This window comes from Euleptes europaea, chromosome 1 (assembly GCF_029931775.1).
Source record: "Euleptes europaea isolate rEulEur1 chromosome 1, rEulEur1.hap1, whole genome shotgun sequence".
Taxonomy (NCBI): domain Eukaryota; kingdom Metazoa; phylum Chordata; class Lepidosauria; order Squamata; family Sphaerodactylidae; genus Euleptes; species Euleptes europaea.
In genome coordinates, this window is record NC_079312.1 from 118,882,957 (window position 1) to 118,907,287 (window position 24,331).

At 41.8% G+C, this 24,331-nt stretch overlaps 1 protein-coding gene across 1 annotated transcript; it reads left to right on the forward strand.

The window, feature by feature from the left end:
* The first annotated feature begins 1,849 nt into the window (after window positions 1-1,849).
* On the forward strand, window positions 1,850-24,104 carry LOC130476268 (TBC1 domain family member 24-like). Its single transcript, XM_056848185.1, has 7 exons — window positions 1,850-1,889; window positions 12,633-13,668; window positions 14,796-14,954; window positions 18,885-18,948; window positions 19,982-20,077; window positions 21,817-22,078; window positions 23,959-24,104. Exons 1-7 carry the CDS (start codon window positions 1,850-1,852, stop codon window positions 24,102-24,104), a joined length of 1,803 nt encoding a protein of 600 aa, XP_056704163.1.
* Window positions 24,105-24,331: the final 227 nt, after the last annotated feature.

Sequence of the window (24,331 nt, forward strand, 5' to 3'; positions counted from 1 at the left end):
GCTAAGAGGTGGGGCAGGCTCAACTGCACGGAAGAGATGGCTTGTTCTGCAGCGCAGACAGCCGGTTCCTCTGATGAAGCTGCTGCTAGGACGTGGGGGAGGCTCATCTGCCCAGCCCAGATGGCTCATTCAGCAGCGTGCGCACCTAGGGTTGCCAACTGCCAGGTAGCAGCAGGAGATCTCCTGCTAATTCAATTGATCTCCAGCCGATAGCGATCAGATCACCTGGAGAAAAATGGCCGCTTTGGCAATTGGACTCTATGGCATTGAAGTCCCTCCCCTCCCCAAACCCCGCCCTCTTCAGGCTCCGCCCCCCCAAATCTCCTGCCGGTTGCGAAGAGGGACCTGGCAACCCTATGCGCACTCCGTTCCCCTGATTAGGGTGCTGCTAGGAGGTGGGGGAGGCTGAATTGCCCAGGAGAGATGGCTTCTGTGGAATTGAGACTCCCTCACCTTCTAGCAGCAGCCTAATCAGGGGGACAGGGTGTGCACACTGCAGAACGAGCCATCTCTGCTGGGCAATTCAGCCTCCTGCTGCTGCCTCCTCTCTGCCCACCGCCCAGGGCACCAGCCCTCATAGATCTGGCCCTGTGTGGAGACTCACAGAAAGTGAGTGCAGTAATCCAGTGATGTGTGGTTTCATATATTGTAGAAGAGGCAGGATCCTTTCAGATAAAATGCAAGCTTTCAGACCACATAAGACATGAGATGCAGTGGGGTTTTTTAAAAATCTTTGTGTTTTTAATAATGTGCTTTTTAAAAATTCGGTGTGCTTTCTTTTCTGTAATTTATGCATTTTAAAAATTCTGTGTGCTTTTTAAATTTGTGCATTTTTTGATCTCGTTAATTTGACTTCTATGTTTTGTGCCACTACAACCTAGTGTGGTATTGTTGGTCACCTGCAGTGGGAGGAGATAAGGTGGGACAGAAATGTTTAAAATGAATAAAGAGATAATAACTGCAGTGAATTGGAGCAACATAAAGCTCAGTTTATACTCCCATCTCCAAGCGCGATGCAATGAAATCCCTTCAGCACCTGCTTTCCCGGGTTAGACAGACTTCAAATGATAGCAGTGCGCTCAGTTCCAAAGTGGCTGCCTTGCAGGAGCACAACTCATCCTAATTCTTACGCACATGACCAGCTAACCAAAGGAAACTCTACAGCCCAAACCTATAGTAGGTTTACAGCCGCTCGTCCATTGTTTTCACACACATTAAATTGCATAGCTTTGTCTGTTGAATTCTTGGCATTCACCGTTCACATGATTTCATTTCTGTCTTCAAGTAGAAACAAAGGATCCAGCAGGAAGCAGTTTGAGAGCCAGCCTCTGTGTTTATGTTCATCAGTTCAAGGACATGTAATGATCAGAAGGACAGAAATCAAGTCCCCGTCCCGCACACACACTGGCACCTCCCTCTTCTACATGTCTGTGTTTGTCTTTCAGGTACTCATGGGACTCATTCCCTTATTGCAAGAGGGTAGAGGTAAATAAAGTTTACCCTTGGAAAAATAAATGATCCTTTTTAATGGGTCCTGTTGATGTTTTGATCATTATCTCGCTTATTTACATCCCGCTTGTCAAGGAGGCGTATGGCAGGCATGGGTGAGCGAGTAGGGGGAAGGAATGTTTTACCACTGTTTACACCAAATAAATATCTCCTTTGGGGAGGTGCTGGCTACAAAGAAGCCTTCGGGCCCAATAAATTAGACACAGGAGCAGAGCTTTGGTCAGGTCATTCAAGCAAGGACAAGGGATGCTAAAGGTTGGGCTGAATTATATCAGCCCTGCTAGGGGCCTCACAGCCGATTTGGACAAAAACAGTGACCTGGAGAAGAGCAAATTCTATGATGGATGATCTAGAGGAAGGCATCCAGGACGCGACACAAGGTAAGACATCTAACAAGGGGCCACATCTCCAGGGACAAACAACTAAATAAGCCTGGCATATAAGGAGGAAACAAAACGGTGTACTATCATTTAAGATTTTTGCTTGCAATTCCAGCAGATAACTATTGGCCAAATCGTTGCTTGAGTGGTACTTGCTGCTTGCTTGGAAGGAATGGTTACTTTTGGTGGGTAACTAATTATAGTGGTTTGTTAGGTGATGCAAAGAACAGAGGTCTGAGTTTGGCTGCAGGTGCTAATCTCTTCTTAGAATGGCTGAGAGTCACACATTGTCAGGTGGCAAGTATGTATTTGCTGCGGTATGGGGGGCTGCAGCACACACATTCACTCCCCTACCCCCACCACCATGGCTGTGCTACACAGCCCAAAAGTATTTGACTATCCATCGTCAAATACTGTGTATACTTATGTGGAATGTTCTGCAAAAATGCTACATAATAACATCTAAATAAAATAGATTATGGGTGTGTGGGGGGAGGGGAGATGAGTAATATCCATTAATGAATTGAAGGTCATATTGACTGGCAGTTTAAACTGTCCATCCCTCATTGGAACCTGTCAAAGAAAGAAACACAAAAGTAAAGGTTCATTCACACTGGTTGCTAGCCACAAGCTAGGAACCCATTATAATTTTTGATGGAATGACAAGGAAGAGTTCCTCTACAGTAAATCTAGATTTGGGAAAAAAATATTCCCCATCCTTTCTTGATGTTGTATCAGTTACCTGTCTTGTATTAAGCACAATTTTTTTTGCGGGGGGGGGGTCCCATTTCTGCTTCTGCATCTGCTGGCCCCTGCCACTGAGTCTACCATCATCACCTCCTTCTGAACATAACTTCAGGTGAACACCCTGCTCACTGTACAACTGGGGCATGTTGTTCTTGGCCTTCCAGCCAGAATACTCCCACGAACGTGATAGGTGGGGCAACCATGACTTCCACAATGCATTTACGGAATGTTTTCCTTCTAGCATACAAATGCAACTGTTTTTCTGTAGTACGAACGATAGGGTTACTTTGCAGTTAGAAAAAGAGCTCCGCGGTTCAAACTGTTCTGGACGGTCTTTTCTGAAGGCAGGCAAAGAGAGCAAAGGCACCGCAAAGAAGGGGGAATTCATGATGTGAGCTTCCTGTCCAAGTATGGTTTGGAAAATCAAATTCAGAAGTGCATGTGCTATAGAATTTAATGGTTTGATAAACGTCTAGCACCTCTAATCCTTAAATACAGCTTAGAAGAGGCTGTAGCCTTAGTCGCCCCCATGAGGGCAGAAAGGCAGGGTATAACACTTGTAAATAAATAAAGCAGGAAAAGAGGAAGACCCAACAAGAGATGGATTGACTCAATAAAGGAAGCCACAGCCTTCAATTTGCAAGATCTGAGCAAGGCTGTCAAAGATAGGACATTTTGGAGGACTTTCATTCATAGGGTCGCCATGAGTCGGAAGCGACTTGACGGCACTTAACACACACAAATAAATAATAATAAACTGTCCCAGGAATTCTTTTCAGCAATAGCGCACAATTTCCTCCAGAGGGCGTGCGAATTCAACTGCCAGTTCAAAGAAGCCAAGCTATTTTGCTTTTTTCGTTCTGGACTTTATTAAATGTTGTTTCCCCCCCATACTTTTAATAAAACACAGCATTAACAACAACAATCCCTTTAAGGGGTCGGGGTAAGAGGGAGGGTTGAATGTCGTAGAGTAGGAGGAGGGGTGGCCTTTTTAAAATGCAGTATTTGCAGGAGCCCATGGGCAGATTTCCACTGGTGCTTACACGGGGCTGTAAAGCTGTCAAATGCACACAAACACAGAGGGAACTACGGAGCGATCTGGCAGCAATTTATGGTGGCCGTCCCTGACCCAATTTAGCCTCCTTAGATTTATCGCAAGGGCCTCCTAGCCGGCCTTGCTTCCCAGGAGGCGTTGGTTAACGGATGCTCTGAACAGAGGATTGTTTTGTTCCTAAGAAGTTCCCATAGTGCAGAACCACACCCCAGAGATCTAGGTGTCCTCCACCCCTAGCCCTCTGCTTTCTTGCATTTCCATGTATCGACTATTTCGATCTCTAAAAACAAAAGTCACACGACACTTTTTATTAAGACCATGCAACCAAAATGACAGAATTCTCCATCATGAAGCTGTGATCTTAAGGCCTGGTCTTGTAAGAATTCTCTGTGAAATGCTGAGCAGGTGGGTAGCTTTGAAATGGTGCTGGTGTCAGGTTGTACTTTTGGCTTTCTGGGAGGAAGAAAGAAAAAAAGAAGGTTGTGTAATTAAAAGAAGAAAAAAAAAACATTTTTGTATTTTCGGTGGAATGCTTCCATTGCATGCTTCTTCCTCCTGATGGTTGCTCTTTTGGCAGTTCTTAATAAAAAGTATTACATTACTTTTTAAAAATTATGATTTGGACTAACGTGGCTACCTTCAACCTCTTTGATAGCTACGTTTTAATTCATTGGTTTCCATGTTTTTTGCCTGCTCCCATCTTCTAAGGCCATTTATGCATGGGAGGTTTTGCCTTGGATTTTCCACTCTCTAGATGTACATTTTTCCCATCCAAATTCTCAAAACTCTGCATGGGGGCTTATTTTTTAGTTCTGAGAATTCGGATGGGGAAAATGTACACCCAGAGAACGGCAAATCCAAGGCAAAACCTCCTGTGCATAAATGGCCTAAGAGTTTCCAGGAACAATGTTATTCAACTTAGTTTCCTTTAGTTAAGAAAGCACTGGAGTCTTATGGATTTGGGGTTGTTTTTTTTAAAAAGCAGTATTTACTCAATTTAAAAATAAGCAAGGCATATTTTAAATTCAAAACTACTTAATTTTTTCCAGATTCTTTCTCATGCTTATACATGCCCAAATTTCAGTGTGCATTACATTCCAAGACTGGGATCAGATTCCTTGCTATCAATGAACATTAACAATCTTTTGTTACATCCCTGATGCAGATGTTTTAAAATCACATGGAGCTGAACAAGATCATTCCTTCTGGTCTTGCCCCTATTGTCCATGTATGTGTGTAAAGTGCTGTCAAGTCGCAGCCGATTTATAGCTACCCCTGCAAGGGGCTTTCAAGGCAAGTGAAAAGCAGAGGTGGTTTTCCATTGCCTTCCTCTGCAGAGCTTTCCTTGGTGGTCTCCCTTCCAAGTACTGGCCCTGCTTAGCTTCTGAGATCTAAATCAGGCTATACCATTCTGCCTTCCCTCCTCAATGTCCATGCATCCAATAAAACATCTGTGTCAAGAGGATGATGAAGAAGAAGAATTGGTTTTTATATGCCGACTTTCTCTCCCACTTAACGGAGATTCAAACTGGCTTCCCTTCCCCGCAACAGACACCCTGTGAGGTAGGTGGGGCCGAGAGAGCTCTAACAGAGCTGTGACTTGCCCAAGGTCACTCAGCTTGCTTTGTGTGTAGGAGTGGGAAAACAAACCCAGTTCACCAGATTAGCCTCTACCGCTCATGTGGAGGGGTGGGGAATCAAACCCGGTTCTCCAGATCAGAATCCACTGCTCCAAACCACCGCCTTAACCACTACACCACGCTGGATGTGTATGGAGATTTTTCTTCACAATTGGGAATGCTGCAAAAAAAAGCATGGAAGTGGCTATGTGCATACATGTGTACACATGTAAGGCTCACAGCTGACCACTTGGAAGTTAAGCCCAGGGCCACAGGGTATGATCCCACAACTGTCTACATTAGTATGGGCTTTTAAACATCTGCACAGCCGTAACGCTAGATCTATGCACAGTAAAGAAGACCGCCAAATTCACAACATCATCTTCAATATGGAGCAAACCAACAACTTCCAGATGGTTTTTGCAGGCGATTGTCATTTGCTGCTCTTTATTTTCAGCACTGAGCCATTGCAGCTGACACCCATAGATGCATTCTGGCATTTCTATTTCCGTAACATCTCTGCAGTACAAATTAATAATATAACAATGCTATAAATTGTTGGGCGACAGGTGCTAACTGAATGCTAAGCGTTAGCACAATGTAACTTGCAGCTATTCTGAGGGATTCTGGGAAAATAGTTCAGAACTCTTATCTGCTCCAAACCTACAACAGCCAGCTTGTGCTGAGCTGTTATTTCTTCCACCTGCAGCACGATGCAAAAACTGCAGTAATATCTGATTGTCACACCCATTGTATGACAGCCCCATCCTTAACTATTCAGCCTCTATTGTACTTCAGTAATTACTTCTTTGCTATGGTGTTTTCTAAATCTTCTGCAGAGAAAAATAAGACTTAGGCTGTGGTAGCCAGAGTCTTTTTCTCAGAATGTGCAGATTTGCCATTTTGGGGGTGGGGTAAAAACTTGTCCGTTCTTCTTACTTGCGTCACATAACTTGTAGAGTTAAAGTGTAGTCCAACTTTCCTGGAATCCTAAAAGAATCTCAATCTGTTGGATGACGAAGCATGGCATCTTGGTTGCCTCAATTGTGATTCTCCAGATTTTTGCCTGCTGACCTTAACATTATCCCTCTTTGACAACCAATTTCTTCAACAGTTCTATACACCATACTCATGTGTCACCAATCCATCTAGTTCAATTCATACGATCAAAAACACACGTACATTCATACTCCATAGGGTACTAAACAAAGTACACAGACAGTACTCTGGCCTTACCGGGTGAATCAAGGTAATATAATGGCTATACCGTATAATCAGACCAAGCAGGCTTTGTTTATGGCACCAGGTGAAACACGTCTCCACCCAGATAATACATCTGAGCTATAATGTTGATGGAATCATAATGAACAATAGCAATTAGAGCAAGGCATCAGGAAAATTGGGACAGAAAGGGGCAGATTTAAAGACACATCCATGGATCCATTTCAATAAAACAAATGATAGACAAATAGAACATTTCTTTTTTAATAATAATGTTTAGTGAATAACACATTACATTGATCTTTCTGTTACAAAATCCATGTGTCAAAACGAGTAGAAAAACTTTTCTAACAGTGTCCCAATCTCTGAATTACAGCATAAGTCTCAAAATGATAATGCCCAAGGATGCACTGATTCCTTTGGTTTAATACTATTCCAATATTTTATAAATAGGAGCCATCTTTGTGTGAATAATTTCTGTGAGGAGAATCTCTTTTCTTCTCTTTGCCTAAATTATGTAATCTTATCTATCAATATAATATGCCAACATCTCCTGAGCCAAGACTCAACAGAAGGGCTCTTGTTTTGATTCCAATGCTTGGCCACCAACATCCTTGCTTCTGAGATCAAGTTCCTTAAAAAATACCCACTTTTTTTCTCCTGCAGGACCATCTGACCAAACAAAATGAGCATTGGAGTACATTCCACCTCCTCTCCTATTATGTCACTCAAAATCCTACAGATCTTTTGCCAGAAACTAGAAAGTGCCGGGCAACTCCACCATAAATGGACAAAGGGTCCTTTGTCTGCGATGCATTGCCAGCATCGATCTGTTGTATTATTGACCATCTTGTTAATTCTGACAGGGGTGTAGTACCATCATAACATAAGTTTTAACCCGGACAAATAGAATGTTTCAATAGAACAAAAAGAAAAAAAAAGTCTTCTGTATTTATATCATAACAATTATTGAGATATTAAAAGAAACATTATGAATATTGAATATAGTCACTATGCATTCTAAGGTTTGGCCAGTGTGACATATTAACATGCAAAGGGAATTACACCATTGGAAATACCAAACAAAAAATAACATAAACAGTCGCCGTGTAATGAAAAAGTACCTGCAAAGTTATTAATTTGCCAACTTATTTAGCTTTTACTGTGCACTATGTCTCTTCTAATAATTAACAAAATGTTCTCCAGAATAATTGTTGTGGGTTCCAAAATTCCAAGATAACACATATAAATATATATACAAATTGTCCTGTAAACTTAACAATCTTGAAAAATATAACGATGTGTAATTATTGTAGTTCCCAAAGTTCAAAATAACTTATAAGCCTAATAAGCAGTCATAAATGATACAGAGAACAAGACGAGACACTGGACTTTCATAACTCATTTCACAATTGCTTCGTCAATATGGTATCAAGATTGATTTCATTTCCTGCACAAATTTCAAAAACAGAGCTATTTTAATTTTTCTGTTAGAAATTTTTTTTGTAAAAATGTTGTTAATGTTATGGGCTCACCTTAGTAAATTAGGTGTGTCTGCCTGAAGGTCACTAAATTTTGAATTTTGTTTTTCTGTAGAGAGAGTAATAGTAACAAATATTATAGTACTCACTCTAAAGAGAACGCCAGCAATTACACTGTGATAAAAAATGCATAATCTAATAATATACCAATCGGCTCTGTGCATCGTCTGATTTTCCATTCTGTTTAAAGTTATTTTTGCTGGAAATCATCATATAAGTTCCCTGATGTTTTCATATAATACCATCAATAGGGAATAGCTATTATCCAGTACTCATTACATTCATTGTTAACATAGTTTATGATCCTGTAGCAACTTACATACATATATTAAAGTAAATTTGATGTCAATACGTGTTATTCATAAGAAAGCAGAGAAATCAAGTTGAGAGTTTAATCCATGAGGTGCCACTGAAGCTAGTTTATGTATGTATGCTGCTTCTTGTTGTCTTCGAATTTTATCTACATCCACTCTATTGTATTGATGTGGCTGAAAGCAATAAATAACAAAAAATAATCTGCAGAGTGTCCTGTTTGTATAAAATGAGAGACTAGTGGTGCTTCCATGTTTTTATATTTGATCCTTGAATGATGTTCTGCTATTCTGGTTTTTATAGGTTGTAATTATTTGCCTACATATAAAAGGTTACATTTGCAAATGATCACATATACCACTTCTCTCTCTGGTGTTACAATTTGAACAATGTCTTAAGGTATGGGTAAAACCAGTATTTGTCCATTCAGTTTCTTTTAATTCCAAAGATAAGTGACAAACAGAACAACTCCCACATTTATAATGTCCCTGTAATAAGTGTGTTATAGTTTTAGCAGGACTGAAATCAGATTTCACTAGAATGTTTCTAAGAGCAGCAGTCTTCTTAAACCCAAATATTGGGTCAATGCTAGATTGTTCACAATGTTCCAGTGTTTCTTAATTATGTTTTTAATTTTAAATGCTAAGTGGTTATAAGGTAAGTTGCAAAAAATCTGTCCTGTTGATGACCTCTCCCTATCCAAAAGTAAAGTTTGTCTGTTGGTTTTATGTGATCTATGTAGTGCTGCTGAAACCATGTGGGTCGAGTATCTTCGTTCTGTGAATTGTTGGTACAGAATGACTGTATCATGTAGGTAATCCTTTTGGTTAGATGAATTTCGTTTGATGTGTAAAAATTGTCCATAAGGAAGGTTAGTTAATAAATGTTTTGGATGACAGGAATGAAAATGTAAGAAGGAATTTCTGTCTGGAGGGCTGAAAAAAGTGTTTACTGCTAGGTTGTCTTTAGGATCCCTGTACATTGAGGTGTCTAAAAACGCAGCGGAATTTAATGGAATCGTGAATGGAATTGACCCATTTGAAAAAAAATCTGTGTGATATTCTGTCTTGCATTTTACCAAGCCCAAAATTCCATTTGGCAGAACTGGCAAAATTACAGTGCTGTCTAAGACCATGTAAGTTCTTGAATCTAGAAGGGTGTAATCCTACTTAGAACTGCACTGCTAGCCTATGTTCTGTTTCTATCTGACTGAGGCAAGTATTCTCAGGAAGTGATGGTATAATAAATAAATTGTTTATTATTGTCCTTTGACCAAACATAAAATATTTACAGGAACATTGCCCTACCCAGAGCGGCAGTATAAAACAATACATTTTAATTAAAACACTATACAAAATGTTACCTTCGTTAAAACAACTGGTCAACAATACAACTTAAGCAATCACTCCACTCTGCAACTTTTCATTCCTGTTTACATTTAGGTTTTCTATGATTAACTACTATTCTACAAAACTTGGCCACTAACATTGTTACTTGAGAAATTTCATCCTTAAGAAGGATGTCAACTGTAACAGCTTCAGGATAACCAGTACTCTTTCTTAAAAGAGGGCCACGAATCTTCTCCCTGAGAAGTGATGGTGTAGGTATGTGCGTGTTTTCCACATGTGGCTGCCATTTAAGAGCTAATTCACCTTGTTATTAGGAAAATAAGCTATTTGCCTGGCTTGGGTGAATGTATCATTCATTCCTATTCACAAACCTGCCTCTGGGACATGGACAGTTCCATGTCACCAGGGAGGTAGAACAGCAAGATTTGAGTCTAGTAGCTACCTTAAAAACCATCAAGATTTTCGGGGTATAAGCTTTGACCCTCAAAAGCTTTTTTTTTTTTTTTGCTGTCAAGTTGAAGCTGACTTAAGGCAACCCAGTAATGTTTTCAAGGCAAGAAACATTCAGAGGTGTTTTGCTATTGCTTGTCTCTGCTTAATGACCCTGGATTTCCTTGGTGGTCTCCCATCCAAATAATGTCCTAGGCCAACTCTGATTAGCTTCTGAGATCTGACAAGATCGGGCTTACCTGGGCTAGCCAGATCAGGGCCTCAAAAGCTTATACCCCAATAATCTTATTGTTCTCTAAGGTACTTAGGGTTACCAGGTCCGTCTTCACCACTGGTGGGAGGTTTTTTGGGTGGAGCCTGAGGAGGATGGGATTTGGGGAGGGGAGGGACATCAATGCTATAGAGTCAAATTACCAAAATGGCCATTTTCTCCAGGTGAACTGATTTCTGTCAACTGGAGATCAGTTGTAATAGCAGGAGACCTCCAGCTAGTACCTGGAGGTTAAGCAACCCAATAGAAAAAAACACCCAAATGCTATAATGAGAATAGCTCAAACAAAATAACAGCAAGTGGCTCAATATAATTATCAAACACAACGTATATTGTATGAGAATAACAACATCCAAAAATGTAATACAACCTATCTAATACTATGCGTGCAGACACAAAAATAGGTGCTGAACAAAAACAAACACAATATATACAAATATACAAACGTAGGTCACCACCAAATGAGCTACTGTGCAAGTCCAACAATATTTTTCATATAGAGAAGAAACGGCTTCTTGCAAAATCGGCTTAATAAATATCCTGTCTGTGGACTTGGCTTGGCATAGCGCTTGCAGCAGATCTCCTCCGTCTTGTTATCTAGTTATAGTTATCTAGTTATCTATCCCAGAAAACAAGAAAAAATCATATTTCTTTTTCAGACTCTTGTGCCCCAAGGTCTCAATACGGAAACTGATTTTTCTTGTTTTCTGGGATTGATAACTATTTAGGATCCATTGTTGAGAGTTTTATAGCATTTGTAGTTTAAGTTTACAGTTAATATTAATAGAGTAAGTTTCATTGACTACTAATGATCCAGTCACTGTGATAAATGGTAGGAGCATTTCCCCTTTAAGGAAACCGAACTAACTTCTAAAACAGCTGCGCTGCATTTAGAGAGGAGGGACTGGAATGTATTCACAATGAAAGGTTCGTTCCTTTTGTATACGCTCCAGAAGCTTTCTGAAAACAATTTAGGGCGAATAGACTATTTGCTAGAGGTACGTTTAACATTATTACTTCTTGGAAATTAATATGTTAGCTCTCCACACGGAGGTTAACCATTGGTTTTTATAAAATGGTTCTAAAAATTCTAAAAAATGTATGTATTTGCAAAATGCATATATGCGGTTTTGTACTTTTTAGGCTGAAGAAGCCTGAAGGTGAAACACAAAGAATACCTAGGATCTGCGTCTCTTTTATCCGGTTCCGAACATATGATAATGAATTGTGGTTCCCACCAGACTCTACTTACCCGTTTAAGGGACTTGAGTTTTCATGAGTCACTATTAAGTAAACAAGACGGAGGAGATCTGCTGCAAGCGCTGTGCCAAGCCAAGTTCACCGACAGGATATTTATTAAGCCAATTTTGCAAGAAGCTATTTCTTCTCTATATGAAAAATATTGTTGGACTTGCACAGTAGCTCATTTGGTGGTGACCTACATTTGTATATTTGTATATATTGTGTTTGTTTTTGTTCAGCACCGATTTTTGTGTCTGCACGCATAGTATTAGATAGATAGGTTGTAGTAGGTTGGCAACCCTATAGGTACTACTGGACTCGAATCTCACTGTTCTCCTGCAGACCAACATGGCTACCCTCTGAAACCAGGGTGGTAGACCCCCTTCCAATTCTTGCCATTATTAATTATCCAGTGGCAAGACATTAATGCCCTGCAAATTCTGGTTTTAGATGTAGAGTAAATTGGAGTTCCTTGTTGGAGACTGTGGCTCCAGAGTAATTTCCTGGGTCCTGTTCTCTTACAGAACAGGTACTTTGGCATAGCAAAGTCCGTTGGCCACAGTTTTGGGTCCTGGATACTATTTTGAACAATGTAAGTTTTAACTCTTAGAGTTCTGCAAATATGTGTTTGCTTTTCATGCAATTTTAGAGGATAAAATATCACAATCACTCAGGAATATGCTGAGGGTCTTCTTAAGTAAACAAAGTACAACTTTATTCAGAATAAACAAAGGAAACAACACAAAAGTCGACCAGAGTTCTTCATAGCAGCTTGCCCAGCCACTTTCCCAGAGCCAATAGTAAAACCTGGTATGGAACTACTCCAGATTCTGGTACCCTGGAACTATAATAAAACATGCAGTGGATTTCTAAACATTACAGAGGATATTTTAAAATGTAAATATAAATCACTGAATAAGGTGTCTTTGTTCTATAGAAACCACTGATCCATCTATAGTCTCTTTGGAAATCCCTTCCAAGGCTGAGATGTGGGTCATTGATGCAATCTCCCGCCTGGGCACTAATGAATTTGTGGACCACAACAAGATTCCCAAGTTGGATGGGCAGCAAGATACTCATGAACAGTTCATTGGCAAGTCTAATAAAGAGCTAAAGAAGTTGGCAAGGGAAGGGCATTGGGCTAGAAGTCATGCCCTAAGGGCACAGGCTTACCAGCACATTATCCAGCACATACCATGTCGGCTTATGACCCCTGATGCCTCAGTCTACAGGGATGTTGCTGGCAAGCTGTTTGAACACCACAGTGACAACTTTCACCCCTTGCCTGAATTCCTAGTAGGGAGCATCATGCCTGAATACTGCCTCACTTCAGAAGGGACTACTGCTATGAAAAAGATCCTCACCTGCATTGCCAGCTTGTCCCCAGACATCACCTACTGTCCCCTGCTTCCAGCTGTGGTGGCCCTGCTGCTTCATTACAACCCAGAAGAAGCCCAATGCTTTGAGAATACCTGCCGACTCCTCCACTGCAATGCTTCCCATACCTCCTACATATACAGCTCCTTCCTGAGTCACAAGGCCTCATGCATGACATTTGGAGACCTAGCCAACAAGCACTGCCCAGCTGCTCACCGACTCATAGCCAGCTCAACAGACAACATTTTTGAGGTGTATTCTGAGTGGTTGGTATGGCTGTTTGATGACCTTCCATTTGATTATGTCATCCGCATATTTGATGTGTATCTTCTGGAGGGGCAGAAGGTCCTCTACCGCATTGCTCTGGCCTTGCTGAAGCAATACCAGGTCTCAGTAAGTTCTAAAGGACTGGAGGTGACTGACATCAAGGGGAGCTTGCAGGCTTTCATGTGGGACATCCATGAGCACATGACTGCGGAAAAGCTTTTAGAGAAGGCATTTGCCATCCGGCTGTTCTCTCGCAAAGAAATCTGGCTCCTTCATATGGCTAACAGGAAGGCCCTAGTGGAGAAAGGAGTAACCATGGTGCAGCACAGGTACAGAAGTCTAATTACCTCCTCTTCAGACATGTTACATTCCCTGCTGACAAATGTTATTCCAGATAGAATTATGTCAATTGATTATGCTTCCATCTAATACAGATAGTGAGATGGGCCGGAGTGCTTGATATCAGTTCACTGGTATCTGAAATCTTATCCAGTCCGTTGCCCCGAAGCCCAAGGGCATGTATGTGCTGTACAAATAACTCAGTCTAGTTTGGCGCGCCATCAGCTCACCTGTCATAAAACTGAGAAATCTACGCACAAAAGAAATGACATTCTGTGGCCATAAAACAGAGGTAGCTCTGGAATTAGGAGCTGTCCATGGCTGTAGTTTATGGTTTTTCTTTTGCCTGTATCTACTGTACAAATCTGTTTCAGAATTTTTTTTTAAATGGTTAATTATTTAGTAATACCCATTAGATTGTTCCAGCTATATCTGTGCCTAGCTCACAAGCACGTATTTAATTTATTTATTTACATTTGGACTTCTAGCCCACCCTCTGAGGTTAGGCTCAGAGCTGGCTACATCAATTAAAACAATAATACGTATGATAAAAACACGAAAATTCAATCCTATTAAAATACCAATTCAAAATCTAAAACAGTAGGAGCTCAGTGCCTGCCCACAGAACCAAAGCCAGTCAGAGGGAAGCAATCCGAGTCCCCTAAAAATCTGATGGACAGAAGAATTTCCTCGCCACTTCTTGCATCTGAAGAAGTGAGCTCTGGCCTACAAAAATGTATGCACAAATAACATTTTGTTAGTATTTAAGGGGCTGCTAGGCTCCAGTTTCGGACTGCCCCTATGATAATATAATTTAAAAATGCACAAAGGAACATGATTGTAAGGAGATAACGTTGTTGTTTTGGTTGACCAGATTCTTTTGATTAATGAATTACAAGATGATGTGGGTTGTTGCTTTGTTTTGCATCGTTCTCTGAAACCGACACAATAAGCTGCACTTAAAGTTGCAAAGGTATAACTTTCCAGGAGTTGGTTGCTCATTCTGCCACTAGTATGCTGGCACAAAGGGTGCTCTTTGTCCTCAAAATCAGGAACTATAGAATCTTTTGCAGTAATTGGAGTCTTGACTTTTCTCTTCCTTTCTTCTGTTGCACAGGCAATCATTCCACCTTACTGTGAACACCCATAATTTCACTTCTGCTATTGTCACTGCTCAGGTGATGCGCATTGTGTGGTCCTGGATCCCTGAACGTTTCTCTTTGTTCTCACCTGTTCTCTTATTCTCAACTTCTAAAGATGGGTACAGCTTGAAAAGGTAAGGCAGTATTTGAAGAATCAGTCTCAGTCATAGTTTCATCCAGAATAAGGCTATACTGCTTTAAGTGAACTAAAGAATTGGCCCAATACATTGAAGAGAAGAAGAGAAATTCTGAGGTTATTGTTAACAGAACTGACCATTTGAAGAAGCTCTTGATCAATTTATCTTCCCATATTTCTAGTTTTTTTTTAATCATCTCCTAACCATAGCTAGCTGTCCCACTTGATAAGGGCGCACATTCTTGGCTAACTAATTATTTTATCACTTCAAACACCATACAAACTTTTCCATACTTGAAATGACTTCTTAAAAATATATAAAAAACTGTTACTGTTATCTTAACAAAGTTTAGTGATTATAAATTTCTCATACATATGAATATCTGCTGGCTCTCAACCAACACACCCCATCTTTTACCCATATCTTCTGTGAAGATAGACATTCTTGCCATTCGCAGATGCTTCTGCACCTGAGCCTTAACACATAATATCTATTGATATGGGTTAGATTGGTTATAAACTACACAAGGCCATATAATTGTGTTACTTCTTTGTCTCTTGCCCCTGTCCGAGACTATTCTGTTCTGGGTCTCTAAATTCCCTTTAGGCATGTTTAGCTGAGAAACCCCATCAAGTCTGTCTCCAGCAAGCAGAAACATCCTCCATTCTCTTTATGGTAAAGTTCAGCAACTGTTCTTCTATATTCCTGGTCATATCCATGACATTCTGTTTTCCCACTACATATATGCCGGACACTGTGGGATAATTGTTGGCTATGTACAACCAGCTTCCTACTATCTTTCCCAAGGGTAATCCCCATGTTTCCAGTAGTGTGCCTATGGGCAAGCTACTGTATAGTCATGGACTCAGGCTGCCTCAACAATTATTCATATCATCACAATCTGGGAAAGGGCCTGTAGTGAGTGGCCAGTAACATAGGGTTGCCTGGTCCTTCTACGGCGCCATCGGCGGGAGGTTTTGGGGGTGGATCCTGAGGAGGGCGGAGTTTGGGGAGGGACTTCAATGCCAAAGAGTCCAATTGTCAAAGGGGCCGTTTTCTCCAGGTGAACTGATCTCTATCGGCTGGAGATCAGTTGTAATAGCAGGAGATCTCCAGCTAGTACCTGGAGGTTGGCAACACTACAGTAACATGCTATCTCACCTCTTCCTTCTGATTGCTGCTAATCATGAGACACACAGCCACAGATGGCAGGGCAATGGAGAATATGATGCAGAGTCAGAAGCATAAAACTCACACATGAGATCCATGTCTTTAAAAGCCTTCACACATCTCATCTGCAGTTCATTTATTTATTTGTTAATCTTATATATCCCGCCCTCCCCAGCAAAGCTGGGCTCAGGGCCACTTATACAGCATTAATTTCAGCACATAGATTGTAATCAGTTCGAATGGAAATGTGTGTGCGTGGGGGGGGGGAGAAGGTAGGGAGACTAGCATTGATGGAAAAAACGTAGCTGTCCTCAACCATAGATCTGGTGGAATACCTCTGTTTTACATGCCCTGCAGAACTCCTTAAGGTCCCGCAGGGCCCTGGTCTCATTAGAGAGACTATTCCATAGGGTTGCCAGCTCCAGGTTGGTAAATACCTGGAGATTTTGTGGGTGCAGCCTGAAGAGGGCAGGGTTTGGAGCAGGGAGGGACTTCAATGCCATAGAGTCCAATTGCCAAAGCCTCCATTTTCTCCAGGGGAACTGATCTCTGTTGCCTGGAGATCAGTTGTAATAGTGGGAGATCTCCAGCCACCAGCTGGAGGTTGGCAGTTTTACTATTCCACCAGGCAGGAGCCAGCGCCGGAAAAGCCCTGGCTCTGGTCAAGGCCAGCCGGATACGCTTTGGGCCAGGGACCACCAGTAGATTATTATTTGATAAACGTAATGTTCTCGGGGGGGGGGGGCATACCAGGAGAGGCCGTCCCGCAGATAGGAAGGTTCCAGACCATATAAGTCTTTAAAAGTCAAAACCAGCACCTGCATCTCATGCTAGCACCTGCCCAGTCTGCCACTGCATATATGACTCAAGTCACCTTCTGTCCAGTTTTCTATGTGTGTGTGTATAAAGTGCTGTCAAGTCATAGCTGACTTACTGCAACCCCAGCAAGGGGCTTTCAAGGCAAGTGAGAATCAGAGGTGGTTTGCCATTGCCTTCCTCTGCAGAGCCTTCCTTGCTTTCCTCAGAGTCTTCCTTCCAAGTACCAACCCTGCTTACCTTCTGAGATCTGATGAGATTTTTAAATTTTATTTTATTAGATTTTTAGGCTGCCCTTTCCTGACCAGGTCAGGCTCAGAGCGGCTCACAACCATTTAAAATAATTAAAAAGAGTGGGCGATTCCATGCCGCCTTCCCTCCCCCAATCCCCTATGTATGTTTTCACAATTAAAGAAGCAAAATAAATGCCATGTACACTGGTGACATTATCATTGTTATCAATAACAACAGCAACAAATAATAGTAAAAACACTCCTGGGGGTCAGCTGGTGGCAGAAATAGGACGCTCCATCCTGCCATTTCAGAAGATGCATATTAGAATCTTGCCTAAAGAGCCATTGCAATATAAACAGTGGCATGTAATATTTAAGGGATTCCTTCCTACACCCAGCCAAACACACCTTCACTATCACAATAATGCTATAAGATTCTAGACCTGGGAATCTATGCCAAGATTCTGCATGTGCTGCTGAGATTATGTTATGTCAAGGTTTGATCAACACAATTACTTCCATCACTGAGCAAAAACTGTGGCTTCCCAACTCATATAGCATGCCTGCCTTACCAGTTATTACATAACCCTGAACAATACTGGGGGGAAACGAAGGAGTGTTTTTGTGCCTTTTATAGGTTTGCATAGGCAGCGTGTTCAGCATAACAATAATTTCCACTGAAAGGTTGGCAGCAATCACTTACAGGTGACGGTTCCTCCGTGTATTTTAAAACAAATCCTAAAAAATAGATAATCAGGTTGATTTTTCTTCATGTGAGGAACACATGAAGCTGCCTTCTTCTGAATCAGACCCTTGGTCCATCAAAGTCAGTACTGTCTACTCAGACCGGCAGCGGCTCTCCAGGGTCTCAGGCAGGGGTCTTTCACGTCACGTACTTGGCTAGCCCCTTTAACTGGAAATGCCGGGATTGAACCTGGGACCTTCTGCATGCCAAGCAGATGCTCTATCACTGAGCCACAGGAAGCACAGCCTGGGTTTTGTAGAGGCTTTGCTGGCATTGCAGTGTTGTTACTGTAAACGGGAGCTATCTTCTCCCTGTAATATATTTCTGGCTTTCAAGAGCAATGCACTTGATTTTGAAAGTCCTCCCCAAAATCCCAGGCAGAAGAATGCAAAGCATCACTGACCCAGCCCAAGATCAGAAGAGCATGGGGAAGGGGAAGAGAAAGATCATCCAAAACTGAAGGAATGGATGTGAGGAAAAGAGGCACACCAAATTCTCAATATGAGCATGAATATAAGCATGAGCTTATGGGAGGTCATTGTATAGAAGAAGAACAAGCTTGTTTTATACACATCAGAAATAGCCTTTGCTGTCAGCAATGTAGAGAGTGCAATAATTTTACTTTGACTCAAAGGCTGGTGTCCCAAGGAAGCAAAGAGGAGCTCAGAGTCAAAAGTATGGAGATTCTTCCAATTACATTCAACAGTCCAGAGGTCCCAGAGCAGAAAATCCAAAATGTAGTTGAATGAGAGCCCATAGTATTACATTGACCTGGATAGTCAGAGGCGTGAACCTCAGATAATAGGGGATTCTGTCTGATTTGCATCTTGCCCCACTGTGCCCAACCCCAAGTTTCTTGGTAATGCATGAAAGTCCAATGTGCTGTGCTTACAGATCATACTGCAACCCCCCCCCCCCCGCATCCCCACTTAACTCATCACATCTCCTCTTTGTCTCCTGCAGGTTTTATTTATGCTGTGAAGGTTACGAACCAACAGTACTGCTGCTAAAAACCACATTTGGGGAAGTAAGTGTCTTCTAAGTATCTCAGAGAAATGTGGGTGGGGCACCACTTCTGAGGTTCCAAGATGAAAAGGTATCTAAAGGATGCCTCATGCAGACAGATTTCCCTGTACTAAGAACAAATTCTAAACCCTGAGCTCCTGGAATCTCACTCCCACAGAAAACAAAGACATTCATTGACTCTGAAATAAGCATTCAATATTTACGTACAGAACTAATTTTAGTGCATAAAGGGTGATGTTTACCAAATCAGAAAAGTTGTTTGAAGAGATGGAAATGGTACAGGGAAAGGAGATAGGGAGACATGACTCAAAAGCATTAGGTTGAAAAGCCTAGGGCAGGAGATACATCTTTAAAGATAGGAAGAATAACAGGAGGAAGCTGTGAAATACAGATTTCAAGGGTGCTTTCCTGCGGCAACCATTCTATTCTTCAGAGATAGTTAAAGGCAATTATCAATGAACCAAGATCCAGGGAAAAGCAATAAAAACTATGTGGTTATTACAAAAGAGTGAATAGATTAATTCGCCATTAGTAGTGCTTCTTCAGATGTTAGTTGATCTCTTGGAAGAAACAAAGACAACCCTAAGTTAAGGTTGCTTCACGCATTATGTGACAGCAAACACAAGTTGGCTACTTTGAGTATACTCAACAAGGGGCTGTAGTCAGTCCTAGTTCTTAGTGAGTATGTCTGTAAGATACACTTTTGTTTGTGTTCGAACTATTGAGAAGTTTAAAAGAGATCATATATAGAACAGATTTTGCACTCTGTTGATTAAAAAGTCTTTACATCCTGATCCTAATAGCCTGTATCATTTTATCACCACATGATGCTATCAAAAAAGGATACCATACTTCGTGACATTGTGTTGGTTTATACAGCCCCAATCCTATTAAGGATGGATTGTTAGAATGTGAAAGAAATAAAAAACTACCACGCTTTTGTGAAAACACATTTTCTTGGCACCGTAGCTCTTTCTGATGTCTAGTACCATAAATTCTGAATGTTCTTATTTTCTCTCTCCCGCACATTGCAGGTGTGTGGAGCATTTCTCTCCTCAGACTGGAGTGAAAGGAAGAAAAGCGGGGCAGCATCAAGGTTCTTTGGTACAGGAGAGTGTTTTGTTTTCACAGTGAGTCAAAAATTACTTACCACCAAGGAGAATCATTTGCTTTTAAATGTATCTATTTTAAATCCCTTCATCTACCGAACAGGTGGCTATTTTTAGGGATGAGCAAACGGGGGTGGGGGGAGAGCAGATTCTGTTTGGATTCTCTTGTTGTTTTATAAACTTGAGTTGGGTTCTTTAATAAAGGAATTAGGGCTAGCCATATTAGGAATTCAATCCGGTAGTCATTCCTATTGGTTTTAATGAGCAACATATTTCTGCCTGTAACCACACCACACATAATTGGGGTTGTAGCCCTCATTTGAAACATACTCCCTCCAAATTTCAGACAGGTTGGAAAAATCATATACATTCCAGTAGTTCAGTAGGCAACTGAGAAAGCAACCATAACCAGGTCTGTTCTTAGGACTGCACTGTAAAATTGGCACAGGCTAATCAGGCAGAAGTAGTACGTATAGTGTGTCACAGCTGTTCTTTCTGGTCCCAGGCTCCTCAAATGTGGGGTGAAAGAGGGAGTATGCAGGTGAAAAAGCCTAAACTGTGTTCCACCCCAAGAACCTTGCTGCATTTCTTCAACACCATGTTTCTTCAGAATTTTTCTTCCAGCGTGGCGGACTTTCTGCGATAGGACATGGCCTGGAGAAAATAGGCTTCAGTAGAGTGCAGCAAAGTAAGGGGAGATGGGAAGGGTTGCCAGCAGGCCTGGAGGAAAATGGCCTGCCCTTTAATGGAGGCTTAAGGTGTGGAAATGGGCAGCTGGAGCTTGACAAGGCATGGAGGTAAATAACATTAGCTGATAAATAACATCCCATTAAACCTCTACTAAAGGATGGGTCATTTTTTTTCTCCAGGCAGTTGGCAATTCTAGGAGACGGGGAAGTTAGCCGTATTCGCACATGCATTCCAGTTCTGGACACATGAACACATGAAGCTGCCTTATACTGAATCAGACCCTTGGTCCATCAAAGTCAGTATTGTCTACTCAGGCAGGCAGTGGCTCTCCAGGGTCTCAGGCAGAGGTCTTTCCCATCACCTCCTTGCCTAGTCCCTTTAACTGGAGATGCCGGGGATTGAACCTGGGGCCTTCTGCATGCCAAGCAGATGCTCTACCACTGAGCCACAGCCCCTCCTCATGGGGCTTGATGATGTCATGAGATGGGACTTGGTGGTGTCACATTGAATAGCAATATTAATAGTAGAACTTCTACACACCACTAAGTAGGTATGAGATGGTATCTCTGTGTAGTCATACTCACAGGGCCTTGAATAGAGAGTATTTACCAGACAATAAATAAATAAAACATGGAAAGTATTGTCTTTGGCTCAAATTTAGGTAAAATGAGTACCCAGTTTGCTGGGGATAAAGGGAAGATGATTGGGGAAGGCACTGGCAAACCACCCCATAAAAACAAAGACTGCCTAGTAAACGTCAGGATGTGACATCACCCCATGGGTCAGGAATGACCCAGTGCTTGCACAGGGGACCTTTACCTTTAAATGCTCTCTAATGCTTTGTGTCATATCAAGGTCATTTATCCTTCAGCAGTTCATCCAGAATCAGTTCCATCAATAGTCCCCACCCCCCCGGTATCAAGGGGGGTTTCAGCATTTTTCCAGCCTTCTCTTCCAACTATGGTATTGCTGATCAGCCTAATCTTCCTGGTCAGGTGCTGTCCTAACAGAGCAGACAGGATGGAAGAGTTAGTAGAGTACACGTAACATATGTTGCTTTTGTTTGAAAGGTGCACCCTGAAATGGAGCGATATGAGTGGGTGTTCATCAAGAAGCCAGAACAGGCCAAAGCCATGCCTCATTCCCCACGCCAGCGTTCTCCATCTCCCTTCTCTCCTGAAGATCACACAACCAGCTCGAACTACCTCACTGTGCCAAAGTTAGACTTGATTAAATACCGCCTCTCTCCATTCCTGGCAGTTAGACACTTCAAGTTGCCTTCCAAAACAGCCTCCATGTTCATGTCTGGGACTCGGGAAGGAATTGTCATTGGTAATTATTCTGTTGTAATGTTATACCTGCCACAGAGATGATAATGGTACAAGCACATCGGATACCCCAGGCCCTATTCAGCTTAACTTCTCCCCAAATTTACCACATGACCTTCCACTTATTCTCACATGGGCATTAAGACTCGCTATTTAAGCTGCAAGAAGTCTCTCATTTCTCTAGTCTTGCCTTTACTTTTCAGAGAACTGCAACAGTGTGTGCCTTGAACCATTAGATTCGAGTCCACTAGCATCTTAGAGACTAACATGAGTTTCAGGGAATAAGCTTTCAAGAGTCAAAGCTCCCTTCATCAGATAACTTGAACCAGACACCCTTTGTGGTACATCACTATGTATCCAAAAATAATAAAACACAGATAAAGTTTATGAACAGTTTAGTAAAGTGTTAAGGAACAAAATAATACAGCAAACAAAACATGAGCACAGTCTACACTTGTATTTTTAATTGAAGGATGCTGCAGTCACCTTGCAGTATGACCAACCTGTGGTGGGATGGGGTCTGTTTTTCATATTAAGGTACCCACTGAAGCATTTTATCCCAGTTGGTGTGTTTTTTTGCCATCAAGTCACAGCTGACTTATGGCAACCCTGTAGTGTTTTCAAGGCATGAGACATTCAGAGGTGGTTTGCCGTTGCCCACCTCTGCATCACTACCCTGGTATTCCTTGGAGGTCTTTCATCCAAATACTAGCCAGCGTCGGGACTGAGAGTGTGTGACTGGCCCAAGGTCACCCAGCAAGGTTCCATGGTGTGAAGTGGGGATATGAATCTGGGTTTCCCAGGTCCTAGTCCGACACCTTAATCACTACACCATACTGGCTCTCTTATCCCAGGTAAGTAACTACAAATCCTCCACCTTTACAATAAATATTCCCTCCCTCCCTGGTTACCTTTTTCATGGCTTGGCCTCCTTCTCATGTTACATGGAGGTACCCTGCCAAGACCAGCTTGCCTTATGAGAGCTAGACCATCATCTTTTCGTAGAGAGGCCTCTTCCCCCCACTCCGAAAGGATCCTTCTCGTGAAGGTCTTAGAGAGAAGTCTACAAATGGGAGGGGAATGACCAGATGTTTTCATGAGGGCACGGAGTGGCAAGAATCTCTGTCTAGATAGCAGACATATCCCAATGTACACCAAGATAGCATGAAGAAAATGACTCAGACATAGCTATGGAATAACAAGGCCCTGACTGCTTTCATATAGCAACATACCAATTGGCTATATATACTATATGCATGCAGAAGAAGGCACTGATCTAAACTGGGGTCTGGGATTGCTGTGCTCATATATAATGCAGTGGAGTTGCTCTACAGATGAGTTCTCTAAAGGCATATGCAGCCATAGAGTCGTATATTGATGACAGCAGCCACACAGAGGCAGAGGTACACGTTAGCGCATGCGCACACACACAAAATCCCACATGCTTTTGGGCATTGGACTGACCTTCTCTATCTAAAAAGCTTATTCAAGATGTTCTGTTTCTCACAAGCTATGTTGAAATTTAGGTCAGAGTTATTCTTTCTAAATGCAAGACGGATTCTTTTACCAGTTCAATTATTTAGATGGCACCATATTGGGCAGTTGTTACTACTGTTAAATGTTTTCAGTTGGCTTTGCTCTCAAAGTAAGAGCTTAGGTGGTGCGTTATGAAAAGACGGCACTCAGATGCCAGCCCTGCAAAATGCCAAAGATGACCAGACCCTTCCCCTCTCCTGTCTTGGCATGCAATCAACTGCAATCAGAGCCGGAGAACATGTTCGATATATAACTGCTAGATTGAGATCATACATCTAGGCATGTATACCATTAACCAGTCTAGTGAGCAACTCGGTAATCTATGCTGTTTGTTTTTTTTCCCTCCAGGTGGTGGGGGAGGCCAGGCTCTGTTTATTGATGCTGATCTGCACCACGGGAGGACAGAGCACTGTGAAACATTTGATAACCCTCCTCTCTGCCAAGAAAACTTTCAGGTACAGCTCTTAGAAGTCTGGGGGTTTCAAAATTCCTGATGATACTCTCTGTGCCACGAGATGAAACATTTTGGATCCTTATGAAGAGATACAACACTTCAGACTGAGTTTCCTCTCTGCAGCAGCCTAATGAAATAAAAGACATCAGATGAGATGCTTGACTTTGACAAGAGGACACCTGTGGGTTTCATGTGATGCTGTGTGTCCTAGTGGAAATCTCTTCTGCTTGTGCTATTATGTACAATGCTTAAAAGTGGAAATGGGGG

Excerpts from the sequence above, each read along its gene's own strand:
- LOC130476268 (XM_056848185.1), top strand. The coding sequence starts at position 1,850 with ATGGATGATCTAGAGGAAGGCATCCAGGACGCGACACAAG. Across the intron at positions 1,890-12,632 it reads CATCCAGGACGCGACACAAG|AAACCACTGATCCATCTATA; the intron begins GTAAGACATCTA and ends TTTGTTCTATAG. Across the intron at positions 14,955-18,884 it reads GATGGGTACAGCTTGAAAAG|GTTTTATTTATGCTGTGAAG; the intron begins GTAAGGCAGTAT and ends TGTCTCCTGCAG.